Source organism: Cyanistes caeruleus, chromosome 4 (assembly GCF_971803275.1).
Source record: "Cyanistes caeruleus chromosome 4, bCyaCae1.hap1.1, whole genome shotgun sequence".
Lineage (NCBI taxonomy): Eukaryota > Metazoa > Chordata > Aves > Passeriformes > Paridae > Cyanistes > Cyanistes caeruleus.
In genome coordinates, this window is record NC_141704.1 from 52,620,548 (window position 1) to 52,638,466 (window position 17,919).

Sequence of the window (17,919 nt, forward strand, 5' to 3'; positions counted from 1 at the left end):
TACACTGGTGCTCTCTGATCAGTCACAAATCACAGAACTTGGACCATCAAAGGAAACAAACATGCTTTACAAAGCCCCAGATAGCATGGTTTTATTTAAGGCTGAAAACAGCAGAGAAAGCTGAAAATAGCACATGTCCTTTCATACATTTTGCAAAGAGCAAAAATTACCAGGAAATAGAGCCACTAACTTTTTAAGGTGTGCTGGCATTCACAATAATATTAAAAAAAGCAGTCTCTAACTGCAGGACAAGCATCTCTTTCATGAAGGATAAAAGCAGTGATATGAAGATATGGAATACAGGGCATGTCATGAAATACTCTAATAACACCAACAGATTCAGACTAAGAAGTTTTGTTAAATATTCAAACACTGCCTGAATTAAATCTGAAGACTATTTTCCATACTGTGAATTATGTTGAATTCATTAATGAATAAAAACTGTTAACCTCAATACTAACCCTGCACTTTTCTACTGTAGAGTCTACTCCTTGTTCCTGAGACAGTGATTAAAAATAGCAACTGTCACCGTATCTGTCAGTCAGTGTATACACAGATGATGCAGGAGGCAATGTGCAGAAGTGTTTTTGAATCATCAAGCAGCAGTACACAGAAAGGCTGAGAATAAATTAAACCAAAAAAATAAGCCTCAGGCTGATGTGTTTGAACTTCACTGCAAACATTCTTCATACATATTTAATTGCTCCATTGAGACTGTGACTGTTCTGGAGATGTTCCAGGCATTATTTCCATTCCATTAGTACACTTGCAGTATGTGTACTCCTTAACCCAAAATGATTGATTCTATAAATGTCTTCCCACTTACTGACCTGAGCACTAATTGAGGTTGTGTATAGATTAAAAGAGTGTATGCTTTTTGAAACCAGCCAACATATATTGTAGTCACAGAAAGATCTTGTGGCACAAGAAGAAACTGTTACTCATAACTGAAGACATCAGAATCAAGTTTCACAGAAATGTTTCAGGTAAGAAGAGCTGGAAATCATACAACAGGTTGACAAACTTGCTAAACACTTAAAATGGAAGCTTAATTCTAAGTGCCACCTTTCTGAAACATAAAACAATCATTCTTTGAAATACAATAATCACATACAAGATACTTTTGTCTGTGCTTTCACCTTGTAAATTAATTTGCTTTGTGAGAAGGTATAAATATTTTACTTCCAAAAAAATAAAACTTTAGTAGTGCAGATAATTTCATCAGTTCAGATGCACACAAGAGGAAAAGTTGAAAGTTTTAAAGCATCTTAATTAAAACTAAGATAATGTTGTACACTGTAGATTATTCTACTATGAACCAAAACTTTTCCTGTTCAAATTATAAAAGGTTAGTATAATTACAGTCTATCAGCTAAAATTTAAAGTAAGCCACCCTGAGGAAAAAATCCTTAAGATCTCCACAAGCACTGCCCTAATAAACCTTGAGATGCTGTAGCAAGCATGTTCAAAGAGGGGCAACAAAACCTATGAAGGGTCTGGAGCACAACTCCATATCACAAGTATATGGAATGGCTGAAGGAGCTGGGGCTGTTTAGCCTGGAGAAAAGGAGGCTCAGGGGAGACCTTACTGCTCTCTACAACTGCCTGAAAAGAGGTTGTGGACAGGTGGGGTCAGTCTCTTGTAACCAGCAACAAGTGACAGAAGAGGAAACAACCTCAAGTTGTGCCAGGAGAGGTTTAGATTGGCTATTAGGATAAATTTCCTCACTGAAAAGGTTGTCAGGCATTGGAACCAGCTACCCATGGAAGTGCTTGGAGGTATTTAAAAGACATGTAGATGTGGCACTTAGGGACAAGATTTAGTGGTGAACATGGTAGTGCTGGGTTAACAGTTGGACTTAAAGGTGCTTGCCAATCTAAGTGATTCTATGATCAACCTGAAAGCTACAAACAGTCTTAAATCCTCAGTATTTAAGACATTAAAATCAGCTGTCCCACAGCTTGAAAGAAAAAAAAAAAGCTTTATAATAGAGGTACACTATTGCAGCTTGGTCAAGCTTGTATCGGATATTGAAAGAATAATTGAGAGTCACTAATATTCATATTATACTTTATTTATAATGTTTAAAAGCATGAGTATCTTAGACTTCATGTGACAGAATACTAAAGACAAACTTCAACAAGAAATCTGGACCTGTCTTTGAGAGAAGTTTCATCCTGAGAACTAATGCATTAAAAATGACATTTCCAGTCCTGCCTTCCTCCAGACTCTCCAGATCAAATTTATTCAATTTAAAACCGATTGTTTCCCACTTAAATTCCAGCTCTTTCAACGCAGTATATAATTTAAAAGTCAAATAAGATATTTCCAGCTTGTTTATTGTCATTGAAAACATGCATCACTCTATTTCCTTCCCAAGACCTATGCTTCCTGTACTATGCCAATTGGCCTTAAATATTCAATAGATGAGGTCAGGTCAAAGCACGCAAATAACTGGAAGCTGAGCATGTGTTGAGGTCCATTTTTTTACTGGCACACCACTTCTGTGAGCAGCAAATATATCTTTATAGATGAGGGATTTAGCACATTTCTGTGCTATGTTTCTTTTTAAAATTAGAATTCCAGACAGTAACCTCCCTGGGGCAGAGTTCACTTCTCCTGGGCTGGCACAATGGAGGTTCCATGTAAGCATTTATAATAGAAGTTTGTTTTCAAACCATGGTCATGAGTATTTGATTATTAAAAAATATTAATTTATTAAAATAATTTAATTTTTATTAAATTATGTAATTAAAAGTAATTTTCTAAAAGTTATAAATTTATTGTTTCAGTTCATAGTAGAGATCACTGAATCACAATGGTTTGGGTTGAAAGGGAATTTAAAGAACATTTTTCAACTCCCCTGCCAACACCTTTCACTACATCAGGTTGCTCAGAGCATTGTCCAACCTGGCCTTGAACACTTCCATGGATGAGACATCCACAGGCTCTCTGGACAATCTGTTCCAGTGCCCCACCACCCTCACAGGAAAGATTTTCTTCCTTACATCTGGTCTAAACCCACCCTCTTTCTCTTTAAAGCCATTCCCCCTTATCCTATCATAGCATGTCTTTGTAAAAAGTCCCTCTCCATCTTTCTTGTCATTGCAAAGTCATCTTTAGTCATTGCAAAGGTGCTATATATATATATATATATATATATATATATATATATAGGCTATACTGCCTGGAACTCTCATCTTCAGGCTGAACAACTCCAGCTCTCTCAGCCTGCCTCCATAGAAGAGGTGCCCTGAATATAAATTCAAACCAACCCATATAAATGAAAAGTACCATGTATGAAAAACGTGCTTGCACAGGAGCTAACAAAGGCACACAGTCTCAAAGAAGTTTGTTCAGAACAGGGACAAATTGGTATCTAGTATTTTTAAAATAAGAAATAACTTCCTTTTTTTTATTATTTTAAGCATAGTGTTGAATAAATTAAAACTGCCATAGCAAGTCACAAAACTGAAATGAAAACCTCCTTCATTTTAATGTAATAATTTGATAGTTTCTTGGCCCTTTCCCTTTACCTTCTGAATTGTAAGATTGTCTTTAAGAAATGAAGTAAAATTCGTATTTTTCTATAGCAGAACTAGCAGAATCTGGTAGGATGTGTAAAAATAAATGGGGAAGCAGCAAACAAGGATACAACAGCAAAAAGCAGTAAACAAATCTCTGAAAAATGTGAACCATTCTCAGGGCTGAGAAAGGTTTTTTCCTGTTGTTTTCACTGGCTTTGCTTTACCCGTTGGCCATCACAGACAAGGGCTGATGCCCTTTCCATTGAAATCCAGAAAGATTTACTCTTTGTCTGCATGAGAGGCAGCACTGTGCTCACCAATGCACCAACACAATCACTAATATAAAGCAAACAGCAGTAAACTGGAGTCAAGGTGGTTTTGACTGAAGGAGTAGATCAATCATTTCAATACATAAAGAATCTGAAAAGATGGAAAATGTCAAGTACTGTATTAAAAGTATTGTTATTTACACAGTTTACTGAAGCTCCTTGACTAGTCAATAACACAAAATGTGTTCATCACTAGTCAATATCACAAAATCACTGTGTTCATTGGGATAACTTCCTGCTAGAAAAAGCATGCTCAAAATATTCATGGTCTGAAATTTAACTGACAGCTGGTTTTGTAAGGGCTTAACTGCTAACATGAATTTTTTTTTGTTAAAAGAAGAAAAGTCTAGCAAAGATGCTAAAGTATCAAAACATACATTATGAAACCAAGAGCCCTGCAGGGCACCTTTTGTTAACAATCTTTTGTTGTGATTTCCTTGAAAATTTAATCTACTCTTTGTTTTAGGCCTTGCTTTTTCCGCAGTCACAATTGCAGTCAGACCACATGCAATTATCTGAAATAAAAATATAGCCACAATATTCTCATTATGGTAGCCAGCCTAAAAAAGATATGAAGTTGAATACCTTGATTGAGATGGCTGTCAGCAGATGCATTTAATTTTACAGCCACACCAATTTTTTCAAAGTAGAAAAGTAAGAAAAAAAAGAAAGCCTCCTTACATCTAAATTGAAGTTTTATACATGGACTAAATAAGCATTCATACATTCATATTTGTAACTGTTTTAAGCACATCCTAAACAAATAGTTTTAATTAGGTTTTCTTTTTTATTGAGAGGGTTCATTCTGACAGTGGTCAAGGAGTATAAGAATCTGACTGGGGGCAGAATGGGATAGAGGATGAAGTCTGGCAGCACTCAGATAATGACTTCTTGCTCCAAATTTAAGTTCAGCCTTCACAAAAGACAGAGTACTATAATTCTTAGGCCTAAAAAACTGAATTTGGATACACCAAGACATTTTTTTCTTTCTTTTAAAGCATCACAAATTAGAATGTACAACCACATTCTAGTAATGTGCAGCACTTTGAATCTCAAGATGTAATTTCACTGGAACCATTATTTCACTGGAACTCTGTGGCTGTTAGCCTGTTTGCATCAGAAAGCAGGTGGATATGGTGGAGAGTTTCACTAATTGCATTTGAAAAATTGATGCCCAAGACACAGCAGAAGTCACATCATGAAGAACTATCAGGCAATCAAGAGGAATATAAGTTTTTTAATTAGACACTCAATGGATGACAAATGCCATATCCTTCTGAAAACTACAGAAGATTAATAATTTCATCCAGAGTGTCCCCAGGGAGACTGATTCCAGTTCTCACTGTTAAAAATCCCATTAATGTTGGTGGAACAGTTTCACTGTGTTTGTGCTTCCAGTTACACATGAAATCCACAAGTCTAAAAAACATAGTTTCTAAGCTGACCTTCACTGGGCACAAATCAGTTTCAGAATTGCTTCTTCAGATGGATCTGAAAGGCGAACAACATTTAACAATGATCATGTGCAAATACTCAGTATTTACACAAAACACAGGAATAGTAATCCTCATTAAGGGAAGGTTGGTGCCTGACAGTTTTGGTGATCTTCTATGATGGTGTTACAGCATTGGCGAATAAGGAAAGAGCAACTGGCATCATCTACCTGGAACTGTGCAAAGCATTTAACATTGCACCACGTGACATCCTTCTTCCAAACTGGAGAGATATGGATTTGATGGATGGACGAGTGGGTGGATAAGAATTTGGCTGGATGGCATTTGAAGAGCTGTGATCAGTCACTTGTGAAGGGTTATGTTCCCAGGGGTTGGTATTGGTGTCACATCTGTGTTGGTGACATGGACAGCGATATCGAGCACACCTCAGCCAGGCTGCCAACACCAAACTGTGTGGTAGAATCAAAATGCTGGAGGGAAGGGATGACACCCAGAGGGACCTTCACAGGACTGAGGGGTGTGGGCCAATGCAAACCACAAGGCCAAGTGCAAGGTCCTGCACCTGGGTCAGCATAATCCCAAGCACAAGTACAGCATGGGCAGAGAAGGACTGGATTAATTTCTTCCCTTGGCAGAGGAGCCCTGGGGAGATAGATTTGCAGGTGTTGATGGACAAGAAGCTTAACGTGACCTGGCAATGGGCACTTGCAGTCCAGAAAGCCAAACTTGCCCTGAGCTTCATCAAAAGCAGCATGGGCAGCAGGGCGAGGGAGGGGATTCTGCTCTCTACTCCATTCTTGTTAAACCCCACTTGTAGTGCTGCATCCAACTCTGGGACCTCCAAAAGAAGGACAAGGACCTATTGGGGGGAGTCCAAAGGAGGAACACAAAGGTGATCAGAGGGCTGGAGCACCACTTCTATGAAGACAGGCTGAGAGAGGTTGGGTTGCTCAAAACAGGGAAGAGAAGGCTCCAGGGAGACTTATCGCAGCCTTCCAGAACCTAAAGGGAGCTACAAGAAAGGAGAGAGGGACTTTTCACAAGGTATTTCACATGGAGTGATAGGAGAAGGAGGAATGGCTTTAAACTGAAAGAGGGCAAGTTTAGATTACGTACAGGGAAGAAATTCCTTCCCGTAAGAGTGGTGAGGCACTGGAAGAGGTTGTCCGGAGCAGTTGTGGATGCACCAGCCATGGAAGTGTTCAAGGCCACTTTGAATGGGGAGAAGTCTGGTGTAGTGAAAGGGATTGGCAGAGGGGTTGGAAAGAGATGATCTTTAAATTCCCTTCCAACCCTTGCCATTCTATGATTCTACGAGGAAGATGAGTCAGAAATTAAACTGAGTACATCAGCAAATTCTAAGGCAAAAATTTAAACATGCCATTAGGGAGAAATAAATTTTTTAAAAAATACTCCAGCATTCCAGGAAGGCAAATAATTTCATTACTCTAGTCATCACATTTATTTTAGAAAACTCTATTGATTTTTGGAATCCAGCCATGACAAAGTCTATGAACTCTGGCTGTGAGTATGAGCAGCTGAAGCACTTTCTGATCTCCATTGAACTCTGTGGGCTTTCAGAGTTCTCATCTTGCACAAAACCACTGTCTGACACTGCAACTTCTCTATGCACCAAATCTTTGGTGTGATGGATTCTTTACAGGTTTCCCAACAAAATGAGTTTGAACTGACCATGTTTTAGGCTAAGCTTTTGCCAGGCCTCTGCACACTGAAGCAAGGATGCAAGACTGAATTTCTACATTGATAATCTGAAATGTTTCCTTCTTTTGTTAGAATAATAGTCCACAATGTGGACTATACAATGTGTATGCTGATGTAACTGCAATTCTTAGAACTTCTATCTTGGGGTGGCTATCTCAATTATCTGACTACATGTTTTAATATTCATGTGTTTATTTCTCTTTTAACACTTTTTTTCTGCCTTATAAGATCACATAATGTGTATTAACGTGACAGCTACACTCATCCTGATTTTGGAGAGGACCTAGAATGCAGCCTAGGCTAGCTGTAAATGCTAAAAATAGAAAAGAAATTCCTAATAACAAACAAAGAAGAAAGGTAAAGCACTCAAGCAGAGAGAGGGCAATGATATAACAACCACCACATCACTGATTCTGCTCTTCTGGAAAATCTTCCAGCATCTGAGTGGAAGAAGAGGTGTCTTCTGCTCAGCAGGAATTCTGCAGAAAGTAGAAAAAAGGTCCTAAAGGACTTGCTCCAGCTGTGGTTGAACCAAGAACTGCAACTGCCTGTTCAGAGGAAAGAATGTTTTGGAATTTCCTGTGAAAATTTTTTATCTAAGAATTAGAGCTTTTCAGGTTTTGGCATAGAATGTAATTTTTGTGAAAGCATTGTCATTTGGCAGTACTGTTATTACTGAAACACTAGAGACATTGCACCTTGAGAAGTTTTATTAAAGATATACATTGGATGAAATATTTTTAGCAATTGTTCATGATATACCTCTTCCTCAGTAATAGAGATGGAATAAAATGTACTTTTAGAAAGAGGTGAACATGGATTGCCATATCCATTCAATTACAAAGGCTATACTTAGGAATCTAGCAATTATATAGGAATAAAACCAGGCTTTCTTTCTAACAGGCTATCAACTACTAAATTGCAAGTGTCTACCCAATATAACTCAAAAAGCTTAAACAGGCTGAGGAACTGAAAAAACATGGTATAAAATATACACATACTACAGTGGTTCAAAGAATTTAAATCCAAATTAAAAGTGAAATTTATGTCTATAGGCCCAGTCCAAAATCCCATTGTAGCTAATGGATAATGCTTTTCTCTCTTCAGTATAATTATCTTTTAGCCAGATTGGTCTGTGAATATTTTTTTTTAAAACCCCAGGATATGAAATGTTTCCACACTAGAACTTACAAGGGGAATGGTGTAATGCAGGGGTGTTAGGAGCTCCCTTCCTCCCCTCTGCTGCCCTCTCAAGCGTGTGATTATGTGAGTGGATGTAGATGAGCAAGTATGTTCTAGTTCATGTGAGAGGAAAGCTGCCACACTAGCTCTCCTGCTCTGCCAACCCTTCTCTTATTCATGCAAATACAAATAAGAAGCAACATATCTTTTTGTTTGATTTGTAAGAGTCTCCATCAGAAAAAAATAGGATAAGACCACTTTATGTAACTTGAATGAGACAAATAAAGAACTTAATCTTCAAGCTAAAGTGATCTCACAATTTTAGTTTGTTGCTTTGGTTTTAAAGATTTTTTTTTTTTTTAATGTCAAAAATGCAAAAATTTGAGCTCAGAGCTCCCTAAACTTAATTATATCTCCCTCAAATGCTTTGCCTTGTGAAGAAAAGTGAAATCTAGAGTGATTTGTCTCACTGTTCTTCCTATCACGACCAGGATATGGGAAAATGCATGACACAGCCTTTCCAAATAGAGACTGGCACAGGCAAGCTACAGATTTCCTCCTTGATAGTTGAGATAGTTGAGAGTTGGTAGATAGAGACAGATGGGAACCTTCCACCTGCACGGCCTCCCATATGCAAACCTTCTCTCTGCTCATATATAAATAATGTCATGCAAAGCATCCACCCCTCATGCAGTGAGTGCATTAGTAGTCCATGCAGAGCCCACTCCATGTGGCCACATGGGATGCCTGTGGAGTGATTGCAGTCCCTAAGATGCTCCCAGAAAAGCCAGGGAGAGGTTGAGACAGACCAGAATGTTAGATCAGCAAATGCAGTGTTGGGAGCCACCCTGCCCACAGGTGACCTAGGGCTCCAGACCATCCTTACCCTTTCCCTCTTGCTTCTGCAAACACTGCAGGATTTTGGGCAATTGCTGTGCTGGAGGAAGGGAATAAGGGAAGAAGGGAAGAAGGGAAGAAGGGAAGAAGGGAAGAAGGGAAGAAGGGAAGGAGAAAGGCAGACATGTTCTGCTGGGGGTTGAGTAACACTTCCACCTAAAGGCTGGGGAGAGCAGACTGGTGGGAGAACCCTGAGTTGCTGACACTACTGCAATAGTTCTCATGCACTGAGGAGTGAGGGCATCTCAAAGGTCAGAACAAGGTCAAAAAATGTATCTGACTCATGTGGTTGCCAAGCTTCAGCCATTCTGGTGAGTTTTGACCACCTTTACTTTTCCACAGTAGAAATGTAAAAGCACTTTGTTATCCAAGTGGAAAAGTTTTTCTCAGGACATGAATCAGAGAATTTGTACAGGACCAAACATAGATTAGAAGAAAAACTTCCCTGCAAATATTTTTGATACAATATTTTTTTATCTACTCGATGCTTTCAAATATTCAAAATAATAAATAATGAAAACTAAAAATAGACAGGAACCTTAGACAACTCATTTACATGAAAGAAAGTTCAGCACTCTGTATTATGATGAATTATTTTCAACATTTTTTCAAGTTAACAAATTGTTATTTCACAGCATAGCTTACCAATAATACCCAGAAGTTAAATAAATGTTCTCAAAAATATTTTAGCAATTTCTTGAAAAGCTATAATCATACATCTTGATGGCCAGACTAAATGTAACAATTACTATTCATGGACAGTTTTTATCCTGACAGAATATATTTAACAATGCCAGACCAGATTAGTAGTCAGATCACTCAATATAAATCATCTGTGGAGGACCTTAGTGAATATTTTGTATTGAGACCAAGTGGAAATCAGAAAAAACTTATGTATTGTCTTGCTTATCCGAACTGATAATATTGACTGAGTTTATAGTATAAGATTTACTGAGAGCAATAATACTAGGAAATATTTGTATGTTATTTTATACTATTTATGCTATTTACCAGGAAATCAGCTTTACCTTTTAGATGATGCCAGGTTTCTGTTCAGTAATCAGTACCTTATCCCAAGATAAATTCCTTAAATACGAATTAATTGATAAACTTAAAAACCTCCAAACCAGGGAGAGAATACACGTGTATCTAAATAGAGAGATACACGTGTATCTAAATGCACATATATTATAGTTACAATTCATGCCATTTTATTTGTGGGAATGTATCCCAAAAACTTCTACTCAAACTTAATGAGGAGGTTTGTTTTGTTTCAGTTAGTGCACAACTTAAATTGATTGAGTTACAATGTGTAGTTAGTTTTTCTCAATGTAGCCTGTTGTGAGAAGAATGAATGTTTTTAGAAGCCATCATTTGAACACGTGAAAAGAACATAGTTTTCCAGTATAAACTTATCACCTTGATTGTGAAAACATAGAATATGGAAATATAATTTATCAAACCAAACATTCAAATAGGTGCATAATAGAAAATCTCTTATAGAAACTGCTTTTATTTTTTTATAGGAGATGTGGCTATCTATCTCCCAAAGAAGCTTTCTCTGCTTCCAGGGTACAAAATATTGTCCAGTTAAGAATACTAACCTCAGCTATGTTTGAAGCAATCCAGTATAAACATATGTACATAAATTAGAACTCTGTAGCAATTCTGCACAATGACTTTGAATAAAAGCTTCCAAACCTATATTACTAGATTTTAAATTTAAATAGGTGCTAAATTGAAATACTGTGATTCCTAACACACATTTCTAAGCATGTGCAGTTATATTTTTTATTAAAGAAAGCTAGCGGGGGCTTATGGAAATACATACTAATAGAAGAATATTTAGTTTGTGAAGTCAAACAGCAAACAGAGAATCAAAAATTTAAAATTATCCATATTTCATTATTTATTTTCCATGTTGGTATCTGTTTTGCATTATCCAGTGTCAAAGGACAATTGTCTTTATTGCACCAATAAAGACTGTGCACACATACAATGAATGTCTAGCCAGGGACACCACAGAAATGGATTCCAGCCTGGAACTTGCATATTCAAAGGTTCAGCTTGTATATATTGTGCTGTCACTGTCTGCAATCAAGATTCAGCTGCACAATCCACTGTTATCTCTACAATCCCCCATTTCGATCATCTACCTTTGAATATCAATTTTCTGTTACCTGGTTACACAGACCTCAGCAGCTCTTTCCTCTATCCCTGTAAACTGGTTTCCTTTTGATTGTGCTCTGTTTTTTCCCTAAGGCTAAAAGCTCATATTCTTTATGCATTGCTCATTACAAATCATCCATACTCTGTTAGGAAAATTTTGAAGACAATTAATATTGGAACAATTTTCCAAAGGAGAGAATTCAGGTCTTGCCTCTACTGATCAAATTGTGCACACAGCCCAGAGATGTCCTTATGATTTTATTCCAGCTACTCTGCGCAGCTGCCCACAGGATATGGCAGGTCAGTGCAGAAGATGCTGTAAGGAGGAGACAGTGAAATCAGGCACAAGGTAGGCAGAGGTAATGTCAGGCCTCGGTGGCAGAGAGCAGTGCTTTGGCATGGGTGATGACTACAGAGCCACACTGGGGCACTGGTGTGGGCTGCCTCTAACAACATCACCTGTCTGCACTGCTGGGGAGAGCTCGCTCCTCTGCACGTGTGTAGGGGACACCTTTAGTGTTGGTTGGATTTATTAAATGTTTGCAGGGAAAAAAATAAAATAAAATTGCAAAACAATAAGTGTTCTCAAATACTACCTCTGCCCCTGCTTCATCTAATATCCAACATCAAAATTACTACGGTTTTATATTGTCGTGTTTATTTATCTTACCACTAGCTACAGCTGTTGACTTGTCATCAGTCATGTCCAAGATCTTTATTTGACTTTATTCAACAAATTCCTTTCCTTTTTGCTGCTTTCAAATGCCAGTGCTCTCATGTCATATATAATTGGCCTCTCTTAAATCAGCCAAGTTATCAACATATATCAAAAAAAAAAATCAGCCTGTTTCAAATAATGCTCATAATTCTGCAGTACTGATGGTGATGACAGAGCACTGGAGACAGTGGTCTGTAGAGGGACTCATCTGACTGCAGGTGGTGCAGATATTTAACTCTTTGTATGTATCTCTCTTTTGTGACCCACAAACTTGTCTGCAACATCTTAGCAATTCCATTGAGGCTCAAGATGCTTCATTGTTCCCTAGAAGTCCTCTTGATAGCACACTTTCTTAAACCCATGAGAAGGTGTGTTTGCATTTGCATTGTGTCACTTAGCAATATAACAGTGTTACACAAAGCTGCCTCAGAATGCTGGAATTAGCCATGAACAGAGCTGAAAATTACCAAAATTGAGACCTTCCTAAGGAAAAAAAGGCAACCTCTGACTTCAAAAAAAGTTGAAGGCATTTCAAAATACTCCTTAGTGATGGACTACACAAAGGCAAATAGCAACTGATCATTCTTTAGTTAGATGAGCTGTTTGTGGAAGAATTATATTGTGAGGAAATTCAGAAGTCAGCCAGAATCCTCAGGAGTAACCAACAAGCAGTTGCTGACAATGTTTCCAGAGAATGATTTAAAACAGGAGATTGAAGAAATAAGTCAAAACTTTTGTGAATTAGTTGCATTGGAGAACTGAAAACTTTTCCAAATAAGAAACAAAGCAGCCACATAATTAACTATCATAAAGTTAAAATAAGTGTATGGTGCCTTCACCACCTTTAAAATCCATCCATCTTTGGTATGTTTACAGAAGTTTTTAATTTTGCAAAGTAAACCCGAAAATAAAAAAGACATTAGCAGAAAAAAAAAGTCTAGTTTGTATCTAAGGTTTTCATTTCATCTACCACTTTAGCCTGTGTATCACATATCTATACTAGGAATAATTAAAATACAGTATTTTAAAAAATACTGTATTTTTAAAACACAGTATTGCATTAGCTCTATTAAAAAGGTGTGCAACTAGAAAATGTCCTGAATAGATGGATTTTGTCCTACGCAGTATCTGTGTAGGACACACTGTTGAGGATGCTTCATTTAGGACATTTCAGAAATGAGGCAATACTTATCACAATAAAGTTAATAAACAATTAATTTTTATAACAATAAAGTAAATAAAAATACCCCATGTTACCATGCATAGTGTTACCACTCCTTTATTTTTCCTACTTAGTGGAGAAAAAGAATCTACTTTTACTGATGTAAAATTTACACTATGTAAGTTATGTCTACAGAATACTGACTGTCATCCAGGGCTGTTTTATTTCACTGCTTAAAGCTAAAAATAAAAGCATTTATGTCACCCTTTAGGTTTTGAGCATACCCTTTAGTATGAGACTCCTGCATGAAAATCCATTTTTTTTACTTACTTCTACATTGAACTTTTGGTAGGATTTTTTAGTGTGAGTTTTATTTGGAATAAAATATTGATTTTTAACATTTCAGAGTGGAAGAAAATTTCTTGCTTAATTTTTTTATTTGTCTCCCCATCTGGCATGCAAATTTTAAAATTATCATGTCACCTTGCTTTTAATCCTTTTTCCCATTTTTCCAGTCTTTTAGTGTAATCAAGTTTTTTCTTAAATATTAACTAATATCCTTTTCAGTCTTTTAGACAAAGCTAACCTTCAGAGAAGGGTAAAAAAACCCAATGATGTTCTACACTGATCTTTTTGCTCAGATGATATTGTAATCATTGGTAGCCCACTTGGCACCTGTCTGGGAATGTTTTTATACATCTGCTTTATGTTTTTGCCCATCCCTGCACGCTGAGACAGAATCTTCCTCTGCACATCCTGCAATGATGACAAGGAGCTTCTTGAAACCCCCCCACCCTCATCCATAACTCAAGTATTCAGTTACATTATTTTTTTCACCTGTTTTTCTAAGATCCCTCTCTCATGCATTTTTCAAATTATTAACTTAATCTTTAAATTCTGTCATGTCACTAACATTTATGATGGATATAAATAATGAATTCTACTTCAAACATTAAATAACATAACTCCTCGGCCTTATCAATGTAGAAAAAAATATTATTTTATTCATGCCTTTCACTCAGCACATTGCTGAGACAATTTCTAAATGTTAGCACACTTAGTCTTACTAGTTTTCTTAATTGCACTCAGTAAAGAACTCTCTCAGAACCCTTGGGAAAATCCAAATAAATTAGATCAAGCATTTCTCCTTCATCCATTACTTTGATGGAATGTGCAAAGAATTCTAACAGATCAGAGAAGGTTTTCCTTCAGCAAAGATTCCCCAGGTTCCTTCAGCAGAAATTGATCTAGATATTTGTTCATATTTCCATTATTGATATAGAATGATATATAATTATATAATATATTCTATCAATTTAGCTAAACCTGAACTCAGACTTACTGGCCAGTAGGATGATACTAGTTTGCTGGGAAAAAAAGGCAGAAAAGCAAAACAATATCCAAATTTTAATATTCAATTTTCCAACAGGTAATTAAGTGCTAATAAAACTTGCATCAGCTCAACCCCTTTATAAGCTTTGTGTGTAGCCAATCAGCCATCTGATTCTGCTTTCTTTTCAAATTTCTCTTATTATTTCCTTTATTGCCTCAGCTTAATAAAATAGCTCATTTTTGCTCCTTTAAAGTGCAAGATACTTCATTTTCTGTAGGAGACTACATACAAATAAATCTTTCAATTTCCCTGTAAGAATTCTTTTGAAATCTATTCTTTCAAAAACAGTGGGTCTGATGACATTTTCATGAGTTTTTCTGGTTCTGATAGAATTGAAAAAATCTTTGCTTTTTCTTAAATCTTCAGCCATAAGATCTTCAGACTACTTGATACAATATATATTCTCCATCTTCCATTTTTCTTGTCATAATTCGTTTTCTGTTTCAATAGTTACATTTGCCTGGAATTTATCTGGAAGAGGCCACATTGGAGGTGAAACAAACTCTTAACTATCACAACTTTTTGCATTGATTTTTAAAATTTTTCTCAACCATCTGAGACTGATGTGACATTTTAAATCCTGTTCATGTGGCAATTCAAAGAACTACTATGATTAATTTTATGGCCACAAAAGAAAATTCAAATATCTACCTTATTACAAGGAATTACAGTGGGACACCCAAATATTATGACAAACAGAAAAAATTTTGCAACTCAATTATAAAGTGTCGAAATAGAATAAAAGAAACTGTATAAATCAATTTTAAAATTATATTTCTGCCCTAACTATTTTGATTAGGAATTCCTCACTCAGGTACCATTTTTGCAAAGTTTATTTTTTTGTTAGATCAGATTTGCCTTTTTTTCCCAACCATATCTCTTTCTGCTCCAGACGGTTATAGAAGATGTGATTTTCAACGTTCTATAAAAGGTTTGTTTACAGTAATTTGATTTGATTATTTTCCTACCAGAATAAAATGATCCTAATGTTTCCTTTCTTCCAGAAAGCTCTAGCAGACTTTCCCCAGTCTGGGTAAGGCTTGTCCTGAAGCATCATATCTGTGACCTATAGGGAAAGAAGAAATAGTAGACAGTTACACTGGTGTTACATAAGGAAGAGTTGGCAAGGACTTCAGGAACATTTTTATTTTGTCTGGCACACCTGCATCAGTTCTGATATGACAACAGACAGTAGAATAATAGTAGGTCCAGTGTTATTTGCAGTCAAGATAACAAATAATGGGCTACATATTCTAGAAGTGCATGCAACTCTTTGAAAAACAATGAAACCTGTAGACATCCAAAGATAAGAAGATAAGAGGAACCAGTCTAAAAGTTAGAGCAACCTACAGTACGTGAGTTACATTCCCCTGTGGCTCTGAAGCTTTCTGGCCCAACCTGGGAGAGGGGAACCATTTTCCTGAGAGCAGCATCAGCAGAATTTCCATTCTTGAAATCAGAACTGCAGCTAGGGAGTGGAAGCCTATGCATTAAGCACTATATAACATTTATAATGTCCTCTCAGTTCCTGCTATCAGTATAAAAAGCACACTTGGGACTGGCAATAGAAAAAACACCCCTTAAAACTTGCAAAAAAATTTAAAAATATGAAATATTTATTCTCATATTCATAATTCTTATCTAAAGAGACCATCTGTTTCTCTGTCCAGAGACTCATATATATGCAATATTTCTGGGTGGTACATGAAAGTATTAAAAATTACTTTCAGCTCAGTGAGTGAGGTGAATACCCCTCAGGCATCTGCTTCTTTGGGAAGCTGTGTTTTCACAGCTTCCATTTACTTCAAATTAACTGTATTAAAAAGCACCAAAAGTTACATCACAATAATCTCATAAATTCTGCTGTGCAGAAGATCCAAAGTGGAAAACCTATCCATTTGTAAAGATTTATGAAATAATTGATCAGATAAAAGAAGTGTGGGTGACCACCTGCTTCAAAATGCAGATAAGCAAACCAAATTCTGTCTTACTGTTACCCACAGTGTTTCCCACAGAGTGGGAAATTCCTATGTGTTTTGATCAGAATGAAAATAAATCTTAAGGTTTCAGAAGAAAATAACTTCAAACTGAAAACAAAATTTCACAGATGTTTTAAAACCCAGTTTATCATCCAGAGTGTAAGCTACCACTTTCAATCAATGGCATTAAGAGTGTTTATAAAAAAAAAAAAAAAATGTGGCCAATGAAAAATAAAAAATGGATTCATTTGCTAAATTTTGGCTTCAAGTCCATTTGTGGTTAAAAGTACTCAGTGTATTAGCCTGGGCTGGGTCCAAAGGATAATGACTATGTTTAATAAATAGAAATGCGCATTCTAGAATTTTATTATTCCATTAACCTTAACAAAAAACAGATAATATCCTAAAAATACCACCTTTAATAGCTGTTTCATGTGGGTAAATCTTTTCTTTGATCAGCAAGCTATACTTTTTTATAAGGTCAAAATTATCTCAATAAATATTTCAATAAATATTTAATGCTGAACAAGATCTCTGCAAAGATTGAATTCATTACTTTCGTAACATTTTTTTCCTTTTAGGAAGAGTCTACATATTAATGAATATTTGCAAAGAAGAACAGATATTTCAAGAGGTTTTATTCAAGTTTCAAAATAGTTTCTCCAGATACCTTCTGGGAAATTATTATATTTGGGAGAAGTATGCAATTTGCAGCTCTATGACCAATTACTAGAGGAGCATGTTTCATAAGAATGACATTTGAGATGGAGATATTTTCTGAGGAAAATGGCAAGACGAGGCAGGAAATGTTCTTTAAAATATCGAATAGTTGGTCTTTCATCTCCCAACTTTGGTGTTTATTTAAAGTCATATCACCAGATCAATGTCAGGTCAGTTGCAGCTAAATTGGCTGAAGCAGAGACAGTCATTAAAGGGATGCATTCCATAAAGAGAAATCCAATTACCTTTTGCATTAGAGAAATCAAATTCATTTTCTGATTTGGTCAAGGACAGTCACTGTAGAAAACAGCTCACAGGAGAGAAGCACTCAACACTGTCATACAGCACACTGTAACTATATATTTAGATATATATCAAATGCCCCTTGTTTTAGAAAAATATAAATTTCAATTTAATTTTCAGAACTTCATGTAAAGAAATGTGTGTGCTTTTCTTTATTCATATTTTACAACGTAATTGCTGCACAGCATATATTTATCTCTGCTTTACTGAACTGTGTTTGAAAACATTGCTGATACGTGGGAATAAAAGAAAAATTGAACACTTTAGTCTGCCTGCATCTTACATAATCAAGGTAAAATAGGGAAAGCTAACTACAATGCAATTAAGTAATTTATTTTTTTCTTGAACTAGGTGATGCAATAT

The 17,919-nt window shown here is 36.2% G+C and overlaps 1 protein-coding gene across 10 annotated transcripts in view; it reads right to left on the reverse strand.

Moving 5' to 3' along the window:
- Window positions 1–17,919, reverse strand: part of TMEM117 (transmembrane protein 117) — a 192,887-nt gene that overhangs the window by 53,100 nt on the left and 121,868 nt on the right. For all 10 annotated transcript variants that reach the window (XM_086884654.1, XM_086884656.1, XM_023930998.2 and 7 more), the window contains one exon: window positions 15,523–15,620. In XM_086884654.1, the coding sequence (XP_086740780.1) occupies window positions 15,523–15,620 (98 nt within the window). The remainder of the gene's footprint in view (window positions 1–15,522; window positions 15,621–17,919) is intronic.